A 23,216-nucleotide genomic window follows, 5' to 3' on the forward strand; every position below is an offset into this window, starting at 1 on the left:
GCTAATGACTACCACAGAAGAAACCCCAATGAAGTTGGTAGCATCAAGGAAACATGTTGGTTTATGAAGCTTTCTCAGAACAATGATGGCACCCCTCTGTATCTTTTATGTTTTAGACAGCTGAGACTTGTCTTTTGTTTATAAATTGCTGTGACACAGGGAGTATGTTTTTAGTGGAAAATCATCACAGGCATGTAAGCGTAAAATGAATCAAGTTTATTATGTCTCAATATATTACAAGGTTTAGTAACATCTCACTAATAAATTATGTTGAATCTTTTTCCTGTGTTTCATTTATTTTATTTATTCGGTCACTTTACAATACTGTACCTCTTATCCTAAAAGACCAAATGTAAAAGAGGTCAATGAAGACGAGCAATAGTCATGTGTTAGCTAAGTAGTGTGTAACTTGTGTTTGCTTGCTGTTCTTTAGGTATCAAAAATCTGTTTACCAAACCAAATAATTACATGGACTTGAACTTTTGTTTATTTAAAAGGAAAAAGCTACATTTAAGGAAAACGGAATCAATAGAAGTTTATTTTATTCAGGCCAATCCGCCAATGTAATTAATGTTATACCTATCTGTTTCACTCAGCTTGAGGATGTTATTTTAATTAGGAGCTATGCATCTTATTTGTAGGAATGCCCGAAGGTGGGGAAACAAAAGGGATTTGTAATAAATGAGTAAATCAGAAATCTCTTTTAACTCCCTTGGTCTGCAGTGACAGATATATTGCACGGCTGATTATTTAATACAGAGTTGCTTCAGGCAGTGTTCCTAGCTTGTACTGCATGTGGTTAGGATTCAGCAATAAGAGGCCCTTGGGATTCTAATGAATTGGCCTATTAGGTTATACTAAAAGCATCAAAATGCTCCCAAGTCAACACTTAGTACTTTGTATCAGTGTTTGCCTCAGTAAAATACAATTGGTTGCCAAATACAAGGTTCACTTCAATGAATCAACAACTTGTAGATGTCAGATTCTATAGCTGCCAAGTGAAATGTGGCTCCACATATAGTTTTCATTAATGGTTTTTCTAGATAATCCGCAGCCTCTCGTCACTAAATACGTATTTTATAAAATTCAGCATTGTAAACACCTTTAATAAATATATATATATATATATATATATAAATATATATATATATATATATATATATATATATATATATATATATATATATATATATATATATATATATATATTAACTGCATACATTATTACAGCAGCAACATTTTTAAAGTAACATTAAATAATGGATTTTAAGCAATGTGAATACCCCAATGCCACCTAATTAAGGTCATAAGCCAGTAAAGTAACCAATTGGAATAGATAAGTAAAACTCACACTCTGGGCTTTTGCCACACTTATTTCTAAGATGGCTATAGTACTATAAATTATACTTATCTGCAGTAAAACAGCCAATAATGGTAATGGACATAAACCTTCTTTAAAACTAATTTTTTTGCAACCCTAAGTTCTCAGGTAACACTACATCAGTCATCTAAAAGTATTAATCAAAGAAGAAACAGCCAACCAATTGGTGGTAGCCATTCTCTGAATGTGCAGTTACTTTAGGGAGCAGACATTTTAGCTTATTTGAATATTTATCTTTTCAGTATTAGGTCAAGTCCTTTATCATAAAATGCATTCTGACAACATACCAGCTTCACTGGATTTTAGTCTTTTCAACATTCTTGATGCATAGGATGAAATGGAATGTCCAGTTGATGATAAAGACTTCCCATTATACAGGAAATGTGTGAATAAATCCAAATGCAGTTGGTTTCTTGAGTGGCGAAAGTTGATATTCTTACATGAAAAGGAAAGACAACAAAAGGACTTCTGTCTTTGGGGCATTTTTATATTCTTTTTTCCTTTTTGTGTATGGGTTTCTTCCAGGATCTCTATTTTCCAGTATACGCTCAACTGGAATTGAACTTAAAGGAGAAAGAAAGGCATTTACCACTTGGGGGTGCCAAAAGTTAGGCACCGGAAGACGAACGCTTAGTTGTGCTCGCTGGAATAACCTGGGCCAGGGCCATTTTAAGCTGATCGGAGCACCGGCCCGGGGTTCTTCCAGCGAGCACCACTAAGCCATCATCTTCTGGCTTCTTCTTTCTTCTTGCAGGCTGCGCATGCACAGTAGGGTGAAAAGCCAAACTTTAAAAAAATGCTGGCTATTTTGTTCTACTGCCCATGCGTCTGCCCTGGAAAATTTGATGAAAGAAGATGCAGGTAGTCAATCACTCCGTGGTGCTCGCTGGAATAGCCCCAGGCCTGTGCAGTTTTCTCCTGATAGGAGTGTCAGGTAATTATATACAATCACTTGGGGTGCCTAACTTTTGGTTTCCCAAGTAAAACATTTTTCCTTCTCCTTTAAATTGTGAGATGTACTGGGGCATAAACTGAAGTAAATGAGAAAACACTGAGAATGACTGCATAATGTGATGCAATGGAAAAAAAAAATATGGCGCATGCTATCAAATGTAATTTCAAGTGACAATGACAATAAGGGGGTCATTTTTTAAAACCTGACTTTTTCTCACTGTTTGGCAAAAAAAAAAATCAACAAAACTCCCAAACTTGAATCCCCATTATTTACTAATAAAAATTCTCCATGAATCTATTTTGAATTGACACTCGATTATCGGACGAAAGCCTCAAACAATCCTAAACTGAAAGGGACCATCTGCCATTGTTTTTTTACATTATTTCAACATGTATTTACATGTATTTACATGTAGAATAATAATAAATCTCAAAAAACCTGTTTTTTGGATCTGGCTTTTGACACCAAAAAGAAAAAAAATGTTAGCAAAGACTTATTTGTGGCCTACAATTATGGATTATCAGTTATAACCTCCGAACATTTCAGGGCAGGCTTGCAGTCTTGCATTTTCTTTCTGTACTTCATCCAGATTTTTTTCTATTTACTGCCCTTTTAAAATAAATGAGTAAATCATACATCTCTTTTAGCTCCCAGCTCTACAGTGACAGATTTGCTGCAAGGGTGACGGTTTAATGCAGCGTACCTTGAGGCAGTGTTCCTGGCTTGTACTGCATGTGGTTAGGATTCAGCGGTACGAAGCCCTGGGGATCCTAATGAATTGGCCTATTATGCTACACTGAAAGCATCTAAATGCTCCCAAGTCAACACTCACTACTTTGTGTCAAAATTTGGCTCAGTAAAAGGCAACTTTTTGCCAAAAAGCAAGGTTGTGTACAGTTCACTGAATCAAGCACTTGCAGATGACACTCAATAAATTGTTGTAAAATGCTAGAATATGTTTTTTTTTAGTATTGCAAACCCCGCACGTGCCAAGCAGGAAAAGTTTCTCGAATGTATATTTTAATTTTGGTGGGTAAATAATTTAAATGAATAAACACACACAGTTGCCATGACCTCATTACAGTACATTTGCAGTCTTAAAGCCTTGTCTACGTAAGTGATTTCAAGCAACATAATGTCATTGAAGAATCTTTATTCTCTAACTCTTATATTCTAAAAACATTTATATTGATTAAATGACAATTCTTCCTACTTAAAAAATATAACATTCCTGTAAGCAATGTGAAAATAGAAAAGGAAATGAAGCCTTTATGATGAGCTGAAATCATTTACAGTGTTATGTAGGGGAATGCAACACTAGTACATGCGAAATAATTGAGTGGATTCAGTTCATACAACCTTTACCTACTGCTTCCCCTCTGTGTGTCAATTAAAGCACCTCAATTTTTTCAGCAATGACCTGCATTTGACCATTATTTTGTAACACTACTACATGGGTGTCATGAAGAAGTGCACAAACATTGAAACATAGAGACGAGAGCCTGGCCAAGCCGAGAGGGCACTCAAATGACTCTGGTCCCCCCCCCCCCCGTGTGAGTATGTGCTTGCATGCACGCAAATAGAAGAGATGGGAGGGAGGGGAGACCAACGAAGGGGAAGGGTAGGGGAGGGAGGGAGGGGAGGGTAGTAGGGGGGAGTGATAGAGAGAGGATTGAGGTGAGAGCAGCAGGGGAGCAAACCCAGACTAGGGGTAGGCAGAAGACCTCTGAATAGGTCCCTGCCCAGCGCCCTCACATTGTTGCACCCCAAGGCAGGTGCCTCTTCTGCATACTCCTAGTTCCAGCCCTGGTTGAGATAAGAATAAAGAAAAAGATTTTCTGAAGCACCCTTTAAATCAAAACTAAACAAGCAACTAAGTTATTTGATGTGACCCAAGTAGGCTCCTCCATAGAGGCATTAACACTGCAGTGGGTGGAAATTGGCAAGCTACAGTAATTGTTGGTGTGTTACTTGCTGCTGTGCTACTTCCATCAACAATGCAATCCTATGACTTAGACACAAGTCTTGCAGTTGCAGCACTCAATAGTAATTGAAGTCTCTTCCATACATTTTGAAGACATGCTTATTTTCTTAGAGTTGGAGCTAATAATGCCAGTCATTACTCTTGGCCTCAATGTTGGAGAGTGGATACCTGCTGCAATTTGGAAAAACATAGGGTAGGGAGCAAGGGTCCAGAAAACATGATGGCTTGCTCCATTTTTAGCAATTTGCACTTTGTGAATAACTCCTCTAACGATCAAGGTTGATTTTCCTTGAAACAATCATTACATAGTTTGGACCTTGTTTGTAAAAAATATGAATTTATCCTTGATGCATTACATTAACCATTCCCTGGCAACAACCACAAATGCAATTTCAAAATGGCAAAATTATTAAATTGACAAAAAATATGTGACAGAATTGTGTCTCGAAGGAGTTAATGGTTTCCTGTCCCTCATACAGTCATTGGCTTCCTGAAACAGCAGATCTTTGTGTGATTAAACACAATAGCCAGACATCCATCTCAGCCAAAGGATGCATTAAGATTCATCTCTGTGCTGTACCCTTCCACTTTCTGTCTGGCAATCCTATATACAGTAGCTGGTTATCTGCCAGGCAAGACATGCATTGCTTGATTGCACCTTTGCTTTTATGGCCTTAAAATGAAAACAGACTAGATAAGTAATATCTAGTTTTCTTTTCTTCTTTGTTATGCATTAAAATGTTGCTTTAGGTCTGCAAAGAACATTTCATATCTGCATGGATTAACGAAAGACTAAAATAAAACTATTCATAATTAGTATTATTATTGATGACCTCTAGACCATTTGAGAGAATCTACGAAGAAAGCAAATGACTTATAAATGTGTCAAATGGCAACTTGGCTGATTTTTTTTAATGGTGAATGTAAATAATAATATTTTAGCTCAGTGAGGGTAAGTGAGAATAAGATGCTCTAGTCTGAATCAGAGAAATATGGGTTTAGTTATGTTTTGACTTCCTCTGGCAAGTCAAATCATCCTTTACATTTTAGCCACTAAGGTGCAGGGGGTCCTTAAGTGGGTTAACACCAAATAATAATAGTATTGCTACATAAGGATAATGCACTTTAATGCCTTGGCTTAATGATCAGCCCATCAAAATAACAACATGCTCAATAAGGTGAATCACAGAACCGGAATTTATGAAACGGTAGATAAGGTAATTTAAAGGAGGTATATCTTGACTGGGCACCACATTTAGTTAAATACTTGGTGATTTCCCACAGATTTTTTTTCATTGTATTTCAGTTCACCGGAAGCCACTAACGGTGACTGTCAATTTGTAAGCTCAAGTTCTTGCCAAGGTCATGCAAATTAGCTGAGGGTTCTGTGGCCAGATTCAGCTGAGGTATTTTTTGTGACATACAGGGTCCTATATGTAAGTAAACCAGGGTTTAAAAATGTAAAAGATATAAAGCCTTAATAATTTTACTATATTCTCTACAGTCATAGACCACACTTTACACACTGGAATGTACAAATATAAATAGCCAGTAGGTAACATCTGAAATACATTCCTGTGTTTTCCTCTCCATCAGTCATGAGTAAAACAGATCTTTGAACAGCTTCTATTATACATTTGTACTTATATAAATAGCAAACATTTTGACTCATTTTCAAATTATTTCTCACTGATCAGGACCTTTATGCTTTGGATATGGAGCCATACCGCTATTCCGGAGTAAATCTGACTGGTTTCCGTATTCTAAATGTGGAAAATCCTTATGTCAACAACATTGTTGAGAAGTGGTCAATGGAACGAAACCAAGCAAAACCGGGGTCTGGAATTCTGGATGGAATAATGACGGTACGTTCTAGAGAAAAGGAAAGAATTCTATAGAATCTTTTAGTGGACATCAATAATATGTATGCCATTTCAATATTTCTAGGCCTAATCTCTAATCTTTTTATATTTTGCTCATGTGCTGCTCTTATGCTTTCCTGATGTCAATGAAATAATCATGGAATAATTGGTAAAGACACTTTCAACAATGCCTTTGTCACAATAGTATAACTTTTGGTAGGCAGGGAGAACATCTAAAATAAAATTTGGTTAGCTCTTGGCTGTATGGAAAAGTATAATGTTATAGGTTGCAGATGAGTCTTGTGGAAAGCCTCCTTTATCTATTTTCCAGTGTTTGGAAAAAAACAGGTTTATTAGTGTGAAATAAGTCAACCTTGATATTGATGGGTCACAGTTCTTTTTGTATTTCTACAATAAACCCATATTTTTCCAGTATTTGAATGAATTGTGCATGTAAGATGTATATGGATAGAAAATAAACCTGACCTATAAATGTATCCCTGTACCACAACACATTATTACTAAGATATTTTTAAAGTGAGTGATTCAGTCACATATTTCTGTTAACTGGGACTTTGAATATGCTTTGAATATATCAACATGCAGTATGTTTGTATATATGTGGCTAGGAATACCTTTTTCTTTTGCATTAATATAGTTTCTTTTGTAGACTGTATATATGTATTCTATATAGAGTTTACCCACTAATCAAAAAATTAAAGCGTTTTAAAGTAATAAAAATATAATGCAGTATTGCCCTGCAGTCGAACAACAGATGTGTTTGCTTCAGAAACACGTCTATTGTTTATATAAATAAGCTGCTGTGTAGCAATGGGGGCAGCCATGCAAAGGAGAAAAGGCTCAGGGTTCACAGCAGATAAGCTCTGTAGCACATAATGGTGCTATCTGTTATCCATTATTTAACCTGTGCCGTAAAGCCTTTTTCAGTTTCCGCCATTGCTAAACAGCAGCTTGTTCATATGAACTATAGTAGTATTTCTGAAGCAAACAGATCAGTTTTACCAGTGCAGGGCAACACTACATGATATTTTCATATTTTTTGGTGTTATTGTTCCTTTAAAAATCTCAAAAATAATGTTTTGGTTATCAGTTTATCATTGCTAATAAAAAATGTCTGAATTATTACTCCCTGCACGTGATTTTTAATTAGGAATTAATGCAGGAACAATGTTATTGAAGGACGTCAGAACTCCGCAATTGCTAAATTGCTTGTTTTGTTTTGCTTCATCAAAAATTCTTAAAATGGCAAAAGAATTGCTAAAAAGCATTGATGTCAGTGGGTGTTTCTCCACGTGACAATTTTTCAACCCATGCAACATTTTTTTACTCTCCATTAGAGTCTAAGGCCTTTTTTCTAGAGAAAACGCAGAAAAATATTTCACTCATTACTCAACCCCTGTTCTAGACTAAACTGCTTTAGAATATATTAGTGCTATATAAATATGTGTTAATAACAGAGCTGTCACTACCTCTTTGTTTTAGCACTGGAATTTTCAAATCCTGTACAATATATTTTCCAATCTTGATAAATCTCATTCCTGATGCCATTCCCCTTTATTTTAGACAGATGCTGCTCTGACATATGACGCAGTTCATATTGTGTCTGTTTGCTACCAGAGGGCCCCACAGATGACAGTCAACTCTTTACAATGTCACAGACACAAAGCCTGGAGGTTTGGTAGCCGTTTCATGAACTTCATTAAAGAGGTAAGGCCATGGTTTTGTAAATGGCCAACTATGTATGTACACTGTAAAAACATGGGGTACATTCAGAAATGTTGAATTATGGTAGCCAGAAGGTTCCCAGCAGTTTTCATAAATGGTGTTCTTTAAGCTCAATTTTTTTTACAAAAAAGATATTTGTAAGTAACCCGCCCTCGAGCTGAAGCTACAATTAAAACAATTAAAAGTTAATTGCTGTTTTCATGCTTATTGGTAATTCTAATTGCTAATTACCAAGCCCAACACTACAAATGCTGTAAGATGCGCCAGAGATGATAACACTGAAAATGTAATTGTGTGTGTTTTAATTGTGCATGTTTTATAAGCTTCTATTTTAAAATGGATGATTGGCATGCTTTGGTCTGAGGGAATTGTAAGACCCCCCTACTGCAATTTTGATCATATAAAAGCACAAGGTTGTAGGTTGAGGATTGTTATGAAATACTTGGACATTATTAGTATGTATAATCCTTTATAATACACAATCATCAATAGCCAATAGATTATATCCTTATAATACACAAGAGCCATGAATATCTTGTAAATTATATCCTTCTAACTTAGTGCTTAGTGTCATCAAATATACTCAGTGCTTAGTGATGTAATTTCTATCATAGGACTCACCTAAATTTTTGTATTATAATCCTGTTGAAAATATGTGGATATTAGAAATCACCTCTGAGTTCCGTGAGACATAAAAAAGCACTCTGTCTTCAGCCTCGTGCCTTTATATGGTCATATAATAACCTTATATTTAACTGTAGGGTGAAATTTATTCACAATATAATTGTGGCTTATTTGCATCATCAGTTATAATCGTTGCCTAGTGATGTAAATTGTGTCACATGATTCAACATTGACTATGAAGATTTTCATTCATCCAGGTCATGGTATATCTAGTATAGGTAAATCTAAAAACAACTGGACTTGCTGAGTAATCAATGAAATCAATGAAATTAATTACTCAGCAAGTCCAGTTGTTTTTAGATTTACCTATACTAGATATGACTCAACATTGTACTCTCTAAAGTAAAATAAGAGGAAAGTAGAAGTCATTCTGGAGGATCATGACCTGATCAGCCTCTCATTTCTGATTTTTGGTAGAGGTATAGCCAAACTAACAGCATGACACAGCCACACCGCACTACACCTTAGCCATTCAAAATGAAACCCCAACCATATCCCCCCATTCTAGTTTATGTTACTCACAGGAAATCTGGGTGGGTGGACAGTTCTGGTAATATGAAACTTCTAGGGAATTAGAAAAAGATATTTGTTTTTCCAGATTTGTTTAAGAGAGTCACAGGCTTTGATAAACATCAGTGAATTCTGAGATGACTGCTAATAGCCTTTTCAATTTCAATCAGGGCATATATAATAAATAGTGACGAGCGCCATAAGAAAAAACGCCCATTAACTTTAATGCATTTGGACAAATAAGTTGCCAAGACAAAAAAATTTCCAAGACAAAAAAGTCACCACAATAAAAATGTCCATTGACTTTTTAATACATTTGCGTAAAAATTTGTTGCGCATAAATTTTTTTCGCAGTTTGCACATTTTTTGGCAAAGCAAAACGGGACATGTTCATCACTAATAATAAATGTGAATAAATACGTTTGATTCTGGCTAGGATACTATTTGCAAAGATGTACTGTATGTTCTGCTGCATTCCTCCACAAACATACTAGATCCCACACAGGACTCAAGCCAAACACAGGCTGCTGTGTTATAATTTCACCCCCTAACATCACTGTCCCACCCCTGATTAAACTAATATACAGTATGTTGTTGTTCAGTTCCCAAGTCACTCACTCTGGCCCCTATCTGGATGAGCACATCTGCACTTGTCATGTTCTTTATCATGTTCTTGCTACTGTCGTGTCACAATGATACACCCATCATGTCTGACGTTTAGCATTATTTACTTAACATATTACATCTGCTGAGTGTGCACTGTCTTGTCCTGTCCCTGCACTATTCTGTCCTGTCTTGCAGAAGTTGCATATTTTTGCACTTGCACTTTTTGTCTGTTGTCCGGTACATCTATGTTGTGTGTAGCACCATGGTCCTAGAGGAACGTTGTTTCGTTTCACTGTGTACTGTACAAACGTATATGGATGAAATAACAATAAACTCACTCTTGACTCTCTTGACTTGACTAGCATGACCGCACTGTCAGAGCAGCATCAATAGGGTTGTTGTGTAAGTAACTTATAAACTGTGCATTCTGGCATTCAAACATAAAAAAATATAATAGCCAGTATGGTTATTTGTAAAACATAAGTAACAAGTTAAATTTTGAAGGGGAGAGGATATACAATATACAAGGGAAAAAAGTAAACTTTTCTCTTTTAAGTAATCTAAGTCTAAATTCTCATTGCCTGTTTCTAGTCAGTTTGTCAGCAGCTTACAAGCAAACATTCGCCAATAATTCTTGTAGCGCATCCTGCTTTTCTCTGTTTGATGCCTTGCTCACAGATAAAAAGGACTGCAGTCTTACTTCATTGTGCTGCTGCTATGGGAATTGTATCCTTGTACCCCCTGATGGTTGCCCTGTAGGCATGCAGAAAAACTAACATTACTTGATCATAGAAACAATGAATTTGTCAATCATGCAAGTGCAGTACTTATTCAACAGAAAACATTGGAGGTTGTTACTGTTATCCCGGGGTCTGCTGGGATTTCATAGTTGGAAGTAAAAAAACACAAATGGTCAAACTATAGGGTATTTAGATATAAAGATATTTATTTGCTTATAAATTTTTCAGTTTAAAGCAACTGATAAAGCAATTGTGTTCTCTAGGGGTAGTCACACAAATATAACAAGTTTTTATATTAAAAAATGTCAGTTTCCTCACATGTAGGGGCAGATTTATTATGTGGTATAAACAAAACAGTTGAATAATTCCCCACACATCATCATTGTGTAAAAAATTTAGTAATTTTCTTTACACGCATTTTCTTTGAGCAACTTCTACCGCAACCTACTTTTAAAGGTCTTAACCAATGTGAAATAATGACAGCAAATCTGGAGTTCAGCCATCCCACTGAACTCCATTGTTACATACCAGGAGCCAGAAATGGGGTGAAATGGCAACAGCATTTATTCACATTTTATCAAATAAATAGGACCTTGCCAGCCTCACCCCAAGGCAATATTCAAAGCCAGAATTCCATAAGAGACTTCACTACTATGCTCTGCCGCTCCTCACTTGAGATCAGCACTATGTCATCATATCCACCACTGAGTATTAGGCTGCATCTACCTACAAAGAGTATGGCCCCATTATCTGCTACCAGCAGAAGTTGCATCTCCCACCATGAGAGAAGTTCAGCAGCCCTGCTGTTGGTCCTGAATCTGCAGTGTGTCGGTGATAAGAAATCCAAGCAGGCTGTCACCTAGAACAAGCAGTAGTAGCCTCTGTATCAACCAACCCATCGTGCAGTCACAGGAGAGAACCTCCTTTCTCCCTCTTCTAAACTTACCTGTGCAGTACTCTGGCAAGCTCCTACCTCTGCTGTGACAAATAAAACTTGAAATACATTATCATATATCCACTGTTTTGATCCAGAGGAAGGCAAAAAAAAAACAGCCTGAAGCTAGTGCCAATTATGCCTCAAGAGGGAAAACATTCCTTCCTGACCCCAATGGCGGTGGGAAAATCAAGAATCAAGAATTCGACATTCATTTAGCATGAATAATACCGTGTAGACACTCACATACTGTATATACTGTATAACGGTGCCAAAAACCACAATATAACAGTGTATGCAGGAGAACACCCACATTTGGTTATTGATATCTCACAAAATATGCAAAAAAGGTTGGGTGGGTGAGTGGGATGTGTCTACCTGCTCAGATGATAAAGAGGTGAACTGCTTCTTCTCCTGACATCACATCCCTCTCTTTTTCCACCCCAGCCAAGCTTTCCTCTGTCTAACTCATGGTTTCTCACCTAAACACAGCTACATTTGATTCTGCCGATTTCTAAACATAAACCAGTGTAATCTGGCTGCTGGTCATTCGGATCCCTTGTCATGCAGCCCCTGCATTTATAGCTCCAGGGCTTTCCTTTACACAGCTTTGTTACAATGTCTTACACTGTTTTTCATTTTTACACAGCATAATAAATAGGCCATTTAGTGTGGGGAACACAAAAATATATTCTCTAAAATAAAATTTAGTTCCACTTGTTATGTATATCTAGTTCTGAAAAAAAAGCTCTGCTGGGAAATGTATAGCACTCTGTTTTAGAAGATATACTCAAATGTTCAAGATACTGTATTAAAAGGATTATGCTGCAACAATGCTAAAAGGGAATAGCAATGTCAAGAGTAAACTTACAGAGATTTAGAGTACTGTACCTCTGGGTTTGTGTTCTCACTATTTGCAAAGACATTACATGCAACCCAGCCCTTCTCTGCCACTTGGGGAGGAAGGAATTCTCAGTTTTGTGTATTAGAATTGACAATTTAGGTCAATCCTCTTGTATGCTAGCAACAGTTGCACTATTTGGTGTTAATGTCTATCAGATCAAACTATTCCAAATGTTATATCTTTTACTATACAGTATATGTGGATGTCTGATTATGGAAGCTCTCTCTATGGCAACTGCATGGCCATTATTAATCAACCCATGCTGCCTAACATCTAGTAAAACACATCCTCATTCTGAATGGCTCTAATTTTTAGCATACAGTATTTTTCTTATCGACCATTTTAAAGTTACCAATTGACCAGGCTGTTGCAGAGGCCTTCAAATAATTCCATATAGCTGCGTGTCATTTCACAGTCAATTAAAATACAGGGGAAAAAAATCCTAATTTTCTCCACAAAAATAGTCTTGATGAACGTGTCTCTGAAATATGTGCAAGCTGTCTTTAAAAGCAATTTTTATTTTTTTATGTTCCTCTACCTCACACGATTATACTTCATATAATACACTCCGTGCCAGGAAAATGTTGAAAAAAAATAGTAGGAAAAAAAGGAGTGTAAATAATTTGTTAGACTTTATTCTTTGCAAATGCCTGGAAGCTTCCTAGCTTCTCAATACTTCAGCTTCAAACTGCATATTGCGTGACAGCTGATCAGTGTTATCTCTTTCACACATAAGGAATGAAGTGGTGCCTGTATTTAAAGCAATGTGCGTCAAAATTGCAGCTAGAAATAGCATCTGAATGGGTCAACAAAACCTACAGTATGTGGTATGTATGTTTACATGCATTTGATGTGCACCTTGAGTCAGAGTGTGGCATCTGCCACAATTTGCATAAGCAAGATGCTTATCAAGGAGTGCCTATGTGAATAGAATGTGGACGAATGTAATTCTGCATCCAATTTTTGTGATAATAGACGAGCAGTGATGAGCAAATCTGTTCATGTGAAACTTTTTTCTTTCCAGTCTTACTTTTGTAGCGCAACATTTTTGTATCAAATTAAAAAGAGTTAATGGCCTTTTTTGTGGTACCTTTTTTTTGCTTTTTAGCTGCCAATAAAACATATTTTTTTCTTACTTTCAAGTCTTGTTGACCTTTGAGCCAATCTGCCATGTTTTGCTTTGGGAAGGCAAAATCACGTTCATTTTTTGTTCAGTGTACAGCTATACATGTGCTCTACAGTGTTAGAGGACCTCCTTTCCACATCTTTAGTGGATAGAAAAAAAAGTCTCCCATGATGCCAATTTCTTAAAAACATGTCTGTGGTTTTTGAAATTACCTCTGGTGCTCTATTGTATATATTACTACTATTTATTAAGCCTCAATTTTTTCTAGTCAAGTTATTAAGGGGAGAAAATTGAAACTTTAGAGGGAAATTTTTTTTTTCGAGATATATTATACTCCAAAAACGTTGAACCTGAAAACACGCCAGCTAAAACCTGTTGCACAATTTTGTGCAACAATTTTTGATCTGAAATGTTAGTAAATTAAGCGAGATTGTGGTTGGGAGTTGGACAAATTTTTGTTATTAATATAAAGGGAAAATTTGAGTTTTAATAAAAGCCTCCTTAGTAACTATGTTGCTGTTTAGCCATAAAGTACAATCTATAGTTTATATACTGGCTTTCTGACACAGTCACAACGAATAAATCAACAACCAACAGATAATATCTGAGTGCTCAAATCTATAATGTTCAAACCTCATTACTTAAAGGGGTGGTTCACCTTCAAACAACTAGTTGTTTTCAGATAGATCACCAGAAATAATTACTTTTTCCAATGACTTTCTATTTTCTTTGTGTGACGGTTTTTCTAATATTGAAGTGTGAAGTGTCTTTTTCCACTGTGTGAAGCAGCCCTGGGAGCGGGGGTCGCCGACCCTATAAACTGTCCTAAATGGATAAATTTAATTGATACATTTCTCCATAGCCATAAATAAGCCCAATAATTTTTTGACATTTACAAAATCGATTTGTTTTTGAGACCGATTCCCTTTATTCTGTTATACAGCTTTGCAAAATGCTGCTTCTTGTGCTAAATCATTATCAAGTATGCTTTTTGGCACTAAGACACCCTGGACTGGGTTTCAGCTTTGATTTAAAATATTCTGTGGCATTTCAAATACACAGAGGCCTAAAATGCCCCCACCAGTATAATATATAGTGACAGTCCATGGTGTCTTCCAGAAGCTTCTCTGGCACTTGCCAGTGATACAATCCACACTCTGAATATTTCTGCACTTCTATTGTGCAATTACATTCATTTTGATGAATCTGAATTAATAGTGGCAGGTGCAACTCCTAGCATGGGAGCAAAGACTTGAATTCTTGATAAAAGTTTAATTGCTATACATTGTTATATTGACCATCTTTATCCCCTTTAGTCCAGCAATGGTTGTTTTGTCTAATTCCCATTTTTGGAACATTGTACTTTAATAGTAAAAGTGGTTAGTGCAAATAAATTATAGTCAGTAAATGAGCTTCATTTGGAGAAACATGTCCACTGGTGGCTAAAAGTACATTTAAGGGGAGAACACCTTGTTGAGGACCTTGCTTTTACAATTTGTTCAACTGGCTAAACATACAAATTGCAATTTTTAATATGTAGTGGTGGTGGTGTGCATTGAGGGGGGGGTTAAAAGTTTAACCTCTATTTAATATAATATAAATGCTATTCATGAAAGAATATAAGTCCCAGATTGTGTGCACAGTAACTGTTTGTATATGTTTAAAGAACATTAGACTCCAAAAAAAATCAGTAAGAGGTAGGGCATTTATTGTACAATATCAGAGAAGGTATTCTTTCAGCTGTTATTTAAAGAGTAACACCAAAAAATGGAGATTTTTTTAAAGGAATGACAATATAAGGTAGTGTTGCCCTGGACTGGTAAAAGTGGTGTGTTTGCTTCAGAAACACAAAACAATAGTTTATATAAACAAGCTGCTGTATAGCCATGGGGTAACCATTCAAGCACAGGATACTCAGTAGATAACAGATAAGTTCTAAAGAATTCCATTGTAAGTCTACAGAGCTTATCTGTTATCTGCTGTTTATCCTGTGCCTTTTTTCCTTTTCAGCTTTGAATGGCTGCCCCCATGGCAACACAGCTGTTTGTTTATATAAACTATTAGTGATGGGCGAATTTGCGCCGTTTCGGTTCGCTGAAAAATTTGCGAAATTCGCGAACCGTGAAAAATTCGCGAAACGGCGCCGGCGTCTCGTTTTTGACGCCCGTTTTTGACGCCGACGCCTGTTTTTTTGACGCCGGCGCCCGTTTTTGGCGCCGGTGCCCGTTTTTCAAAAAAAATTTTTGACGCCGGCAAATTTTTGCAGCGAATTTATTTGCTGGCGGCGAAACGCGCAAATTCGCCGCAAATTCGCGCCTGGCGAATAAATTCGCCCATCACTATAAACTAGAGTAGAGTTCCTGAATCAAACATTCCAGTTGTACCAGTGCAGCACATCAGTACAGTATTTTCATTCCTTTCAAACACTTTTTATTTTTGGTGTTACTGTTCCTTTAAAGATGAGGAAAATCTGCACTAACCTGTAGCAGTAATTTAAGTAATTTATTTAACAATGAAAAGTGAAAAACAAAGGTTAAGGATGATGTCAGACCTAGAGATTCTTCCGTTTACGTACATGTCCATCTATAAAAATACATGTGCACCAACAGCAGGGATTGGGGGAGAGGCCTTTGTGTCTATACGAGGGACCAGGTGTAGTTTTAACTTGTTTTCAATATATTTTTGTATCGTCATATTTCTGAATGTCTGAAGATTTGGCTGTGCACCTTAGTAACATCTATTTTTACCACTGTACTGAAACTGTGATTGGTAGAGTTTCTAGCCTTTCCTATTATCAAGCCTATTGAGTGCTCTTTGAAAATGACTAACCTTTTTAAAGACAAGAAAGAGGAAATGAATCATAAAGTACTGATTTTATATAGAGATGTAGCCTAAATTAGTCTGTAAAATAGCAAAATGCTATTAAAAATGTTTTTTTGGGAATGTTTCACTTGGTAAACTCAATTATTGAGGGAACAAACCACATCAAATTTGATCATCTCTAGTTATTGGTTGCATGGTGCACTTGCCAGTTGCATCAATAATGAACTGACACTTTCAATAAGAGTGAACGCAATAGTTTTATTCAAGCAACCACAACATTTAATCTGTGTTTCTACAAGCAACCAGATGAATTAAAACTGTGTTTATCAGGAAAGGATTGCTTTATATGCAAGCATGCTTTTAAATTAATATAATGAAGCAGTATAAAGCATTATAACCAATGACTAGTGATGGGCGATTTTGCGCCGTTTTTCTTCCCCGAAAAATTCGTGAATTTCCAGGGAAATTCACGAAACGGCGAAAAATTCACGAAATGGCGCCGGCGTCTTGTTTTTGACGTCTCCCTTTTTTTTCGACGCCAGTGAATTTTCGCGGGCATTTTGCAAATTTTTCCGCCGGCGTTTCGCAAATTTATTCGATGGTGGCGAATCGCGCAAATTTGACGCAAATTCGCACCTACCGAATAAATTCGCCCATTTTTTCCCAAACAGTCCCAGTTTCCTGGTCCCAGCCTCAAGATTCTCTGAAAAAAGAAAACGTATTTCCTGTATATTCTCTGGTGCATACATCTCCCACTATGGAGAAATGAAAGGCAAAAGTTGCCATTTCCATAATCCTTTGGTCACTCACTGAAAAGTGGCATATGGCTTAAAAATTTCTAATTCATGTATTTATTGATTTAATTTTAAGCACTAGTTTAAGGAGGTAAAAGCAGGCTTTACATAAATCTGCATCCGTCCCCTTTAGGAACCATTAAATTGAACAGCAAAATGCCATCACATGTACAGTTTACAGAAATAATGTCTGCTTGAACTGGCATTTACTGAAATATGCTAATGGAAAGCATTGCAATCTTTTGGCTCACTTTTTAGAAAAAAAAAATAACCACTGAACATTTCATTTGTTATTGCGAATTAAAATGACATTCAAGAACATTCCAAATGAAACATCCATATATGCTGTATATAATAGTACTTCATGGGCCTTGCTCACAGTATTAAACACCACTTTAAAAACAAGTCATTTATTACCTCTTTGACTTTCTCCTCTATGGGATGTTGGCATGAAGGGCTGTTAAGCATCAGTAGACAATTAAAAGAAAATTGACAACATACATTAAAATTAAAATGTAGAGTTTATTTTACCGTTTATTGTTTTCATTGTATATTGAAAGAAGCACTAGCATAAACACGTTTCTCATACCTACAATGGTCTAGTAATTCCTGTGTCACCCACTGATACTGGGCCATCAAATTAATTTTAATCTCTTTATTCTTACAGGTTTTTTATAATTATTAGAATTGTATGTCTTTTGTCCAATTGTGTCTGTGTCAAATCTTTTTCATGGAAAGTTGATATTTTTTCCTTTTAATGGAACATGGCAAAAATTTAGGAAGCAATTTATTCATTTCACATTCTTTAATGCATATCTAATGCTCACTATTGATCGACCGTCCTTTTATTATCATTGGCACCGCAAATATTTTGATCAGGCCCGGATTTGTGGAAAAGCCAACTAGGCCTGGGCCTAGGGTGGCAGGATTTTAGGGGAGTGGCATGCTACTCAACCACACTCACATTGGTTCAAAAACACTGGGTACAATAATTTTTTAAATTTCCCATGCGACAATCCCCATTGCTCCAGTCCAGATGATGAAAATTTGCACAAATAAAGGGGAGGGGACAGGGGCAACGAACGACAGCGGGCCTAGGGGCGCCCACTATGGGCAAATGTATTCACCAGGCACGAATTTGCCGGCGAATAAATTCGCGAAACGGGCGCGAAAATTCGCTGGCGAAAGTTCGCAGGCGTCAAAAAAAAATTGTCGTCAGCGTCCAAAAAAGCAGATGCCGGCATAAAAAACGGGCGTCAGTGTCAAAGATGGGCGTCAAAAAAACAGACGCCGGCATAAAAAACGAGACGCTGGCGCCGTTTCGCAAAAAACGCCGCTAATTCGCCCATCACTAGTAGTTATTTCTGCTGAGGTCACCAGTCAGGGAAGGGGGGGGATAGTGATAAAGACTTAAAATAAAAAACATACCGGTATATAAAATTGTTGAGAAAACTAGAGGCTTCTGGCTCTTGGATCAGAAAATGTCTGTGTAGCCAAGCACCCTCTTCAGCCACATTATTCCTGATGCTTTTCATTACTGAAATTTGAAAAAGGTTGGTCAATTGGTCAATGCATTGGCTGTATAGTCCAGGTGTGGATTCTGCTTGATGCACAATTGATAAGTATGTGTAGTATCATATTAAAACCTTGTTGATCCAATTTACATTCCTTATTTATTTCACAATATTAATATTAATTCATATTAATAAATTAAATATTTCTCAATATCCCCCCATTCCAGTTTAAGAATTTCTTTTTTCTAATTGCTCCTAAATGAAGTCAAGATTCTCGCTTGATTAATTAAGTTGTGAATTTGTTTTTTTACTTCTCTGCATTGTCTTCTACATGACCTAGTTAAATCAATGACAGTTATATATTAATCAATTAAAGCATGAGGGGATTAATTGTGTTTTCATTTTTTTACACATTCAGTGTATATGGAATGCGCAGACGATCTTATTCAGCTGTGGGAAAAAATGCATCCCTTCTTGAACCTATGCAACCACTATGTGGGCTGAGTGATAGTAATGTAGATTAAAAGTAACTGTATAACCACTATTGTTTGTAGCCCAAGGCAAGAGAAAGGCTTCATTTGTTAAGGAAAAAAAACAATCACCATCTACATTGTCAGATATTAAGATAAATGTTTGCTATTGTTACAACTGCAAGTTTTACATTAAAATGTATTGAAATTACAAGCCAAATATTACAAATCATGCAATAATGAGGTGATTATTAATTAACAAATGCCTTTTGGGATCTGTATGTTTGAAAGAGAAAAAAAATTACCATGGAAAAAGTAATTAAAAAGAAGCATTGTGCTAGTGTAGAAAGTGATGATTTATGAGTCTTAGTAATTTTCATAAATGCCCTACTTTATCTGCAGGCCCAGTGGGAAGGGCTGACCGGACGAATCGTTTTCAATAAAACCAGTGGTCTTAGAACAGAATTTGATCTGGATATTATCAGCTTGAAGGAAGATGGCCTGGAAAAGGTACCTGTATCTATTATATTAAATAATAAAATACAAAAAGTAAGTGTTCCACATTAACAAGAGCATGTTAATATTCTGAATATTACGAAATATTTAAGGTTAAAAAAGGCACGTTCATGTGATCAGGATAACATTTGAGTTTGGCTAGGCAAATCAAAGTTCATTTGCTTTTTGAGTTTAAAAACATATGTAGTATGTGCAATCCATTTGTTCCACTGCTATGTAGTTGACCAAAGTGTGGTACTAACAATTCATTTTTTTGTAGTAATTATTTTCAAAGGCAAACCATGCGCTGGATATCTTTCTCCTTCTTTATATGTAGTAATGACTAGAAAATAAATTAAACTGAATTTTATTTTATATTGTTACCTCTATTCTTGATCTAACAAATACTGTAGCAATATATTAATTAAACGAACTAGACATCCTTAATAGCCTGGGTGTAAATACCTAGATCTCAAAGTGAACGTCACAATTTACTTGTGTTCATATACAAAACAACTCACCCTACCATGCAAATAACCCCATTGTATAAACCTCAGGTCAATCTGTGATGGGCAACCACATTTGAAATACAAAAAGCATTATCCACACACTGGATGTTTATTCTGATCCGGATCACAAGCCCTGAACCTGTAACTTTCAAGACTTCCAACCAGTAAAATCAGAGAAACCAACCTGGTTTGGGTGAGATTGAGCACTTCACAATGCAAGACATGCAGTGTGAAGCCTTCTGAAAACAGAAGGTATTCTAGGTTTTTTGGCTCCTTATAGCCAGTCTCACACTAACAAGGTTGGTTTCTCTGCTTCACTACTCTCCAAGTCCCACTTACTAGAAGCCATGTTCTATATCTAATATCTATGTCTAATATCTATGTCTCTGAACTATTTACTTACTTAGAAGCCATATTCTATGTCTAATATCTATGGCTCAGAACTATTAGGCTGTATCTGTGCTATAAATTCCCTCCGCCCATAATGCCTTATGTGAGAGTTAAAGTCTTATTTTTGGTATGAAGGCAGTGCTATGTGTGTAGCATAAGGCATGCAAATACCTTCTGTTTTCAGAAGGCTTTACACTGCAGAACCAGTAAAATCAAAATTGTTTTTGCTCCCCGGACGACCACAAGGGTAATTCTATATTTTATTCAAATATTATTTATTATATATTATTTTATATTATATTTTTATTTTAAAGGCATTATGATTTAATAGAATAAAGCATGATTTTATCTAGTGCACTTCTCGTCATCTGGTGTGCACAAGCATTTTCAATTGAACGTTCTGTTCTGCGGCTAATCTTAGGGTACAGACCAGAGATTAAACTTTTTGTAACAAATACATTTGTTATTTTTATTTGAGATTTTTTTATTTATTTTTTTAAACAACAATGACATTTCATTTAACGGTTATGCGTATATTTAAGTACGTTAACCAAAATAGATGACCATGCAATTCTGAATATTGTATTAAATCAAGGCACAAATTATTACCATGGCTAGTGGTTGTGAAATGTAGTGAAACATGTTATATCATTATGTCATAAAGCACTATTAATTTGGATGAAGCAATTTGCAATAAAATATATTAAGGACATATGTGTAAGACATGAACTGTTATTTATTAGGTTGAATAAAAATGCTCATCTTTCACAATAAAACACTTTTTAGGTATATATCATAAACAACTATTTATTTGGATAAATGAATGTGTTCATCTCTAAATAAGTAGCTAACATTGAAAACATTATGTACAGATCACAGTCAGTATAAAAAACATGGGTTTACATCACCAATAATTATCTAAACATGTGAACTCTTATGCTTAGCTATGGATTTTAACTCCAAATTCAACTAGGGGTATGTAGGGATACTATGAAGGCAGTTACATTTTACAGGGTTTGTGTTTTCTAGGACAGGATTTGGGGAAAGACCAGATAACTAAATGGGATTAGATTTTTAATGCCATAATAAAATGGCAAGCTACACAGTGTTTAGCAAACATCAGCATAGATGCTGTTTGAGTCATATGGGCTCACAATAAACAAAGACAAAAGACCAAGATGCACTAAAGATTCACTAAATTCTTTATCAATATATTAAGGACATTTTCTGCCTTAAACTACTAAGAAAATTCAACCCCTTTAAATAAAACAGAGATTATTTGTCCATATATTGCAATATATTCAAGCTATTCAAAGTCATCCTTGGTCTGGTCAGTCTGGCTCACAGTATGGTCACGTTGAGCACTGTGGCCAGCACAGGAGCACAATTCATGTTAGTGGTTTGATGAGAATTAGAGACAATATATGAAGTAACCAAATTAAATCAGAGCCACAACAGAAGTCGCCCATGGAGAGGCAAATCCAAGTAACTGGTCAGTGGTTGGCCAAACAGCAGGAAGGAATAAGTCATAAGGCAGATTGCAAGAAATATAAGTACATAGAACCAGGAGCTCATACTGTACATTGGAGGATGAGACTGGGGCAGGAACTCATTCTCATGAACTTAATTTAGGATTTCTGGAGGCTAGACCACAGTAAAAGAGTTTGATGATCCATACACTTCCTCTCCCTCAACATGATCCAGTGATGGTGAAAAGGAAGAGCATATCTAATTTATCTAAACCCTTTATAGCAGGATTATTAGTACCTGGCCTGAACAAATTTGGAGGTGAGACTGTAAAGCCAGAGGAGGTAGCAAATTATTATCACAGACACCTGGGTTTAAAAACTTATTAAGCTTGTCCATGGCGCTTCTGGGTTGTAGTGATGTCACAAATGTGTGTTGTGATCTGATTAAATGCTGGGAGAAGAGGAACATTACTGAGAGAAAAGGCCTAACTTCTGTCAAGAAGAAAATAAAAAGCAAAGGACCTCCAGTTCCCCCCAGAGTGACCAAACAGCCTTCTGCAAAGGGGACAAATACCAGTGGGAGGAGGTATTAGCAGAAGGACTACGTCTTATACAATTGCAGTAAATACAGTATATGTGCAAAATGAACAAGTTTTGGGGACAAGAGGCACTTAAAAGATTTTTTGTAGCGTACAGTAACTAATTGTGCAGCTGCTCTGGTACTGGCCAAACAAAATTACAACCGCCTAAATATATTTAATAATATACATTTATCAGAGTATTGCAGAAAGATAGATCCATTAAAATGTGAAAAGGAAGAGTACAAGAATGGACAGTAAAAATGAGGCAATAAAGTGTAGTATGCATACGAAAAGGCTGAAAAGATAAAATCAATTCATGCAGGAAACTCTATGTTAAACGTTGATGTGGACTATAAGCACTTTGTTCCTGTCCAGTGAATTTATAAACAACATGGTAAATCCTTCGTGCAATCTGACACAATTGGATGTTGTTAAAGACACAGGACATGTCTGCCCTATATACTTTATACATATTTGTCGAAACCGTCATAAAGCTTGTCAAGACTTTACATAGAATGAAATAGAGCAATTATGACTGCTAACGGTGCTCATTACTTGAAATCAATGCAAAATAGTTATCACGGCAAGCTAGTTCTAGCTTGTTTGGATAAATATAAATATGCAGTAAATAAATATTTTGCGAACTTTATATGCTATAGCCTCCTTCTTTACAATCTGTTAATTAAGGAAAAACAGATGGATGATAAACACTCATAAACAAGATGTTTTGCTTTTTAAA

The 23,216-nt window shown here is 36.1% G+C and overlaps 1 protein-coding gene across 1 annotated transcript in view; it reads left to right on the forward strand.

Moving 5' to 3' along the window:
- grik3.S (glutamate receptor, ionotropic, kainate 3 homeolog S) overlaps positions 1-23,216 on the forward strand; it is a 228,697-nt gene that overhangs the window by 129,145 nt on the left and 76,336 nt on the right. The window contains exons 6-8 of the mRNA XM_041584018.1: positions 6,018-6,185; positions 7,767-7,910; positions 19,436-19,543. Of these exons, the coding sequence (XP_041439952.1) occupies positions 6,018-6,185; positions 7,767-7,910; positions 19,436-19,543 (420 nt within the window). The remainder of the gene's footprint in view (positions 1-6,017; positions 6,186-7,766; positions 7,911-19,435; positions 19,544-23,216) is intronic.

This window comes from Xenopus laevis, chromosome 2S (assembly GCF_017654675.1).
Source record: "Xenopus laevis strain J_2021 chromosome 2S, Xenopus_laevis_v10.1, whole genome shotgun sequence".
Lineage (NCBI taxonomy): Eukaryota > Metazoa > Chordata > Amphibia > Anura > Pipidae > Xenopus > Xenopus laevis.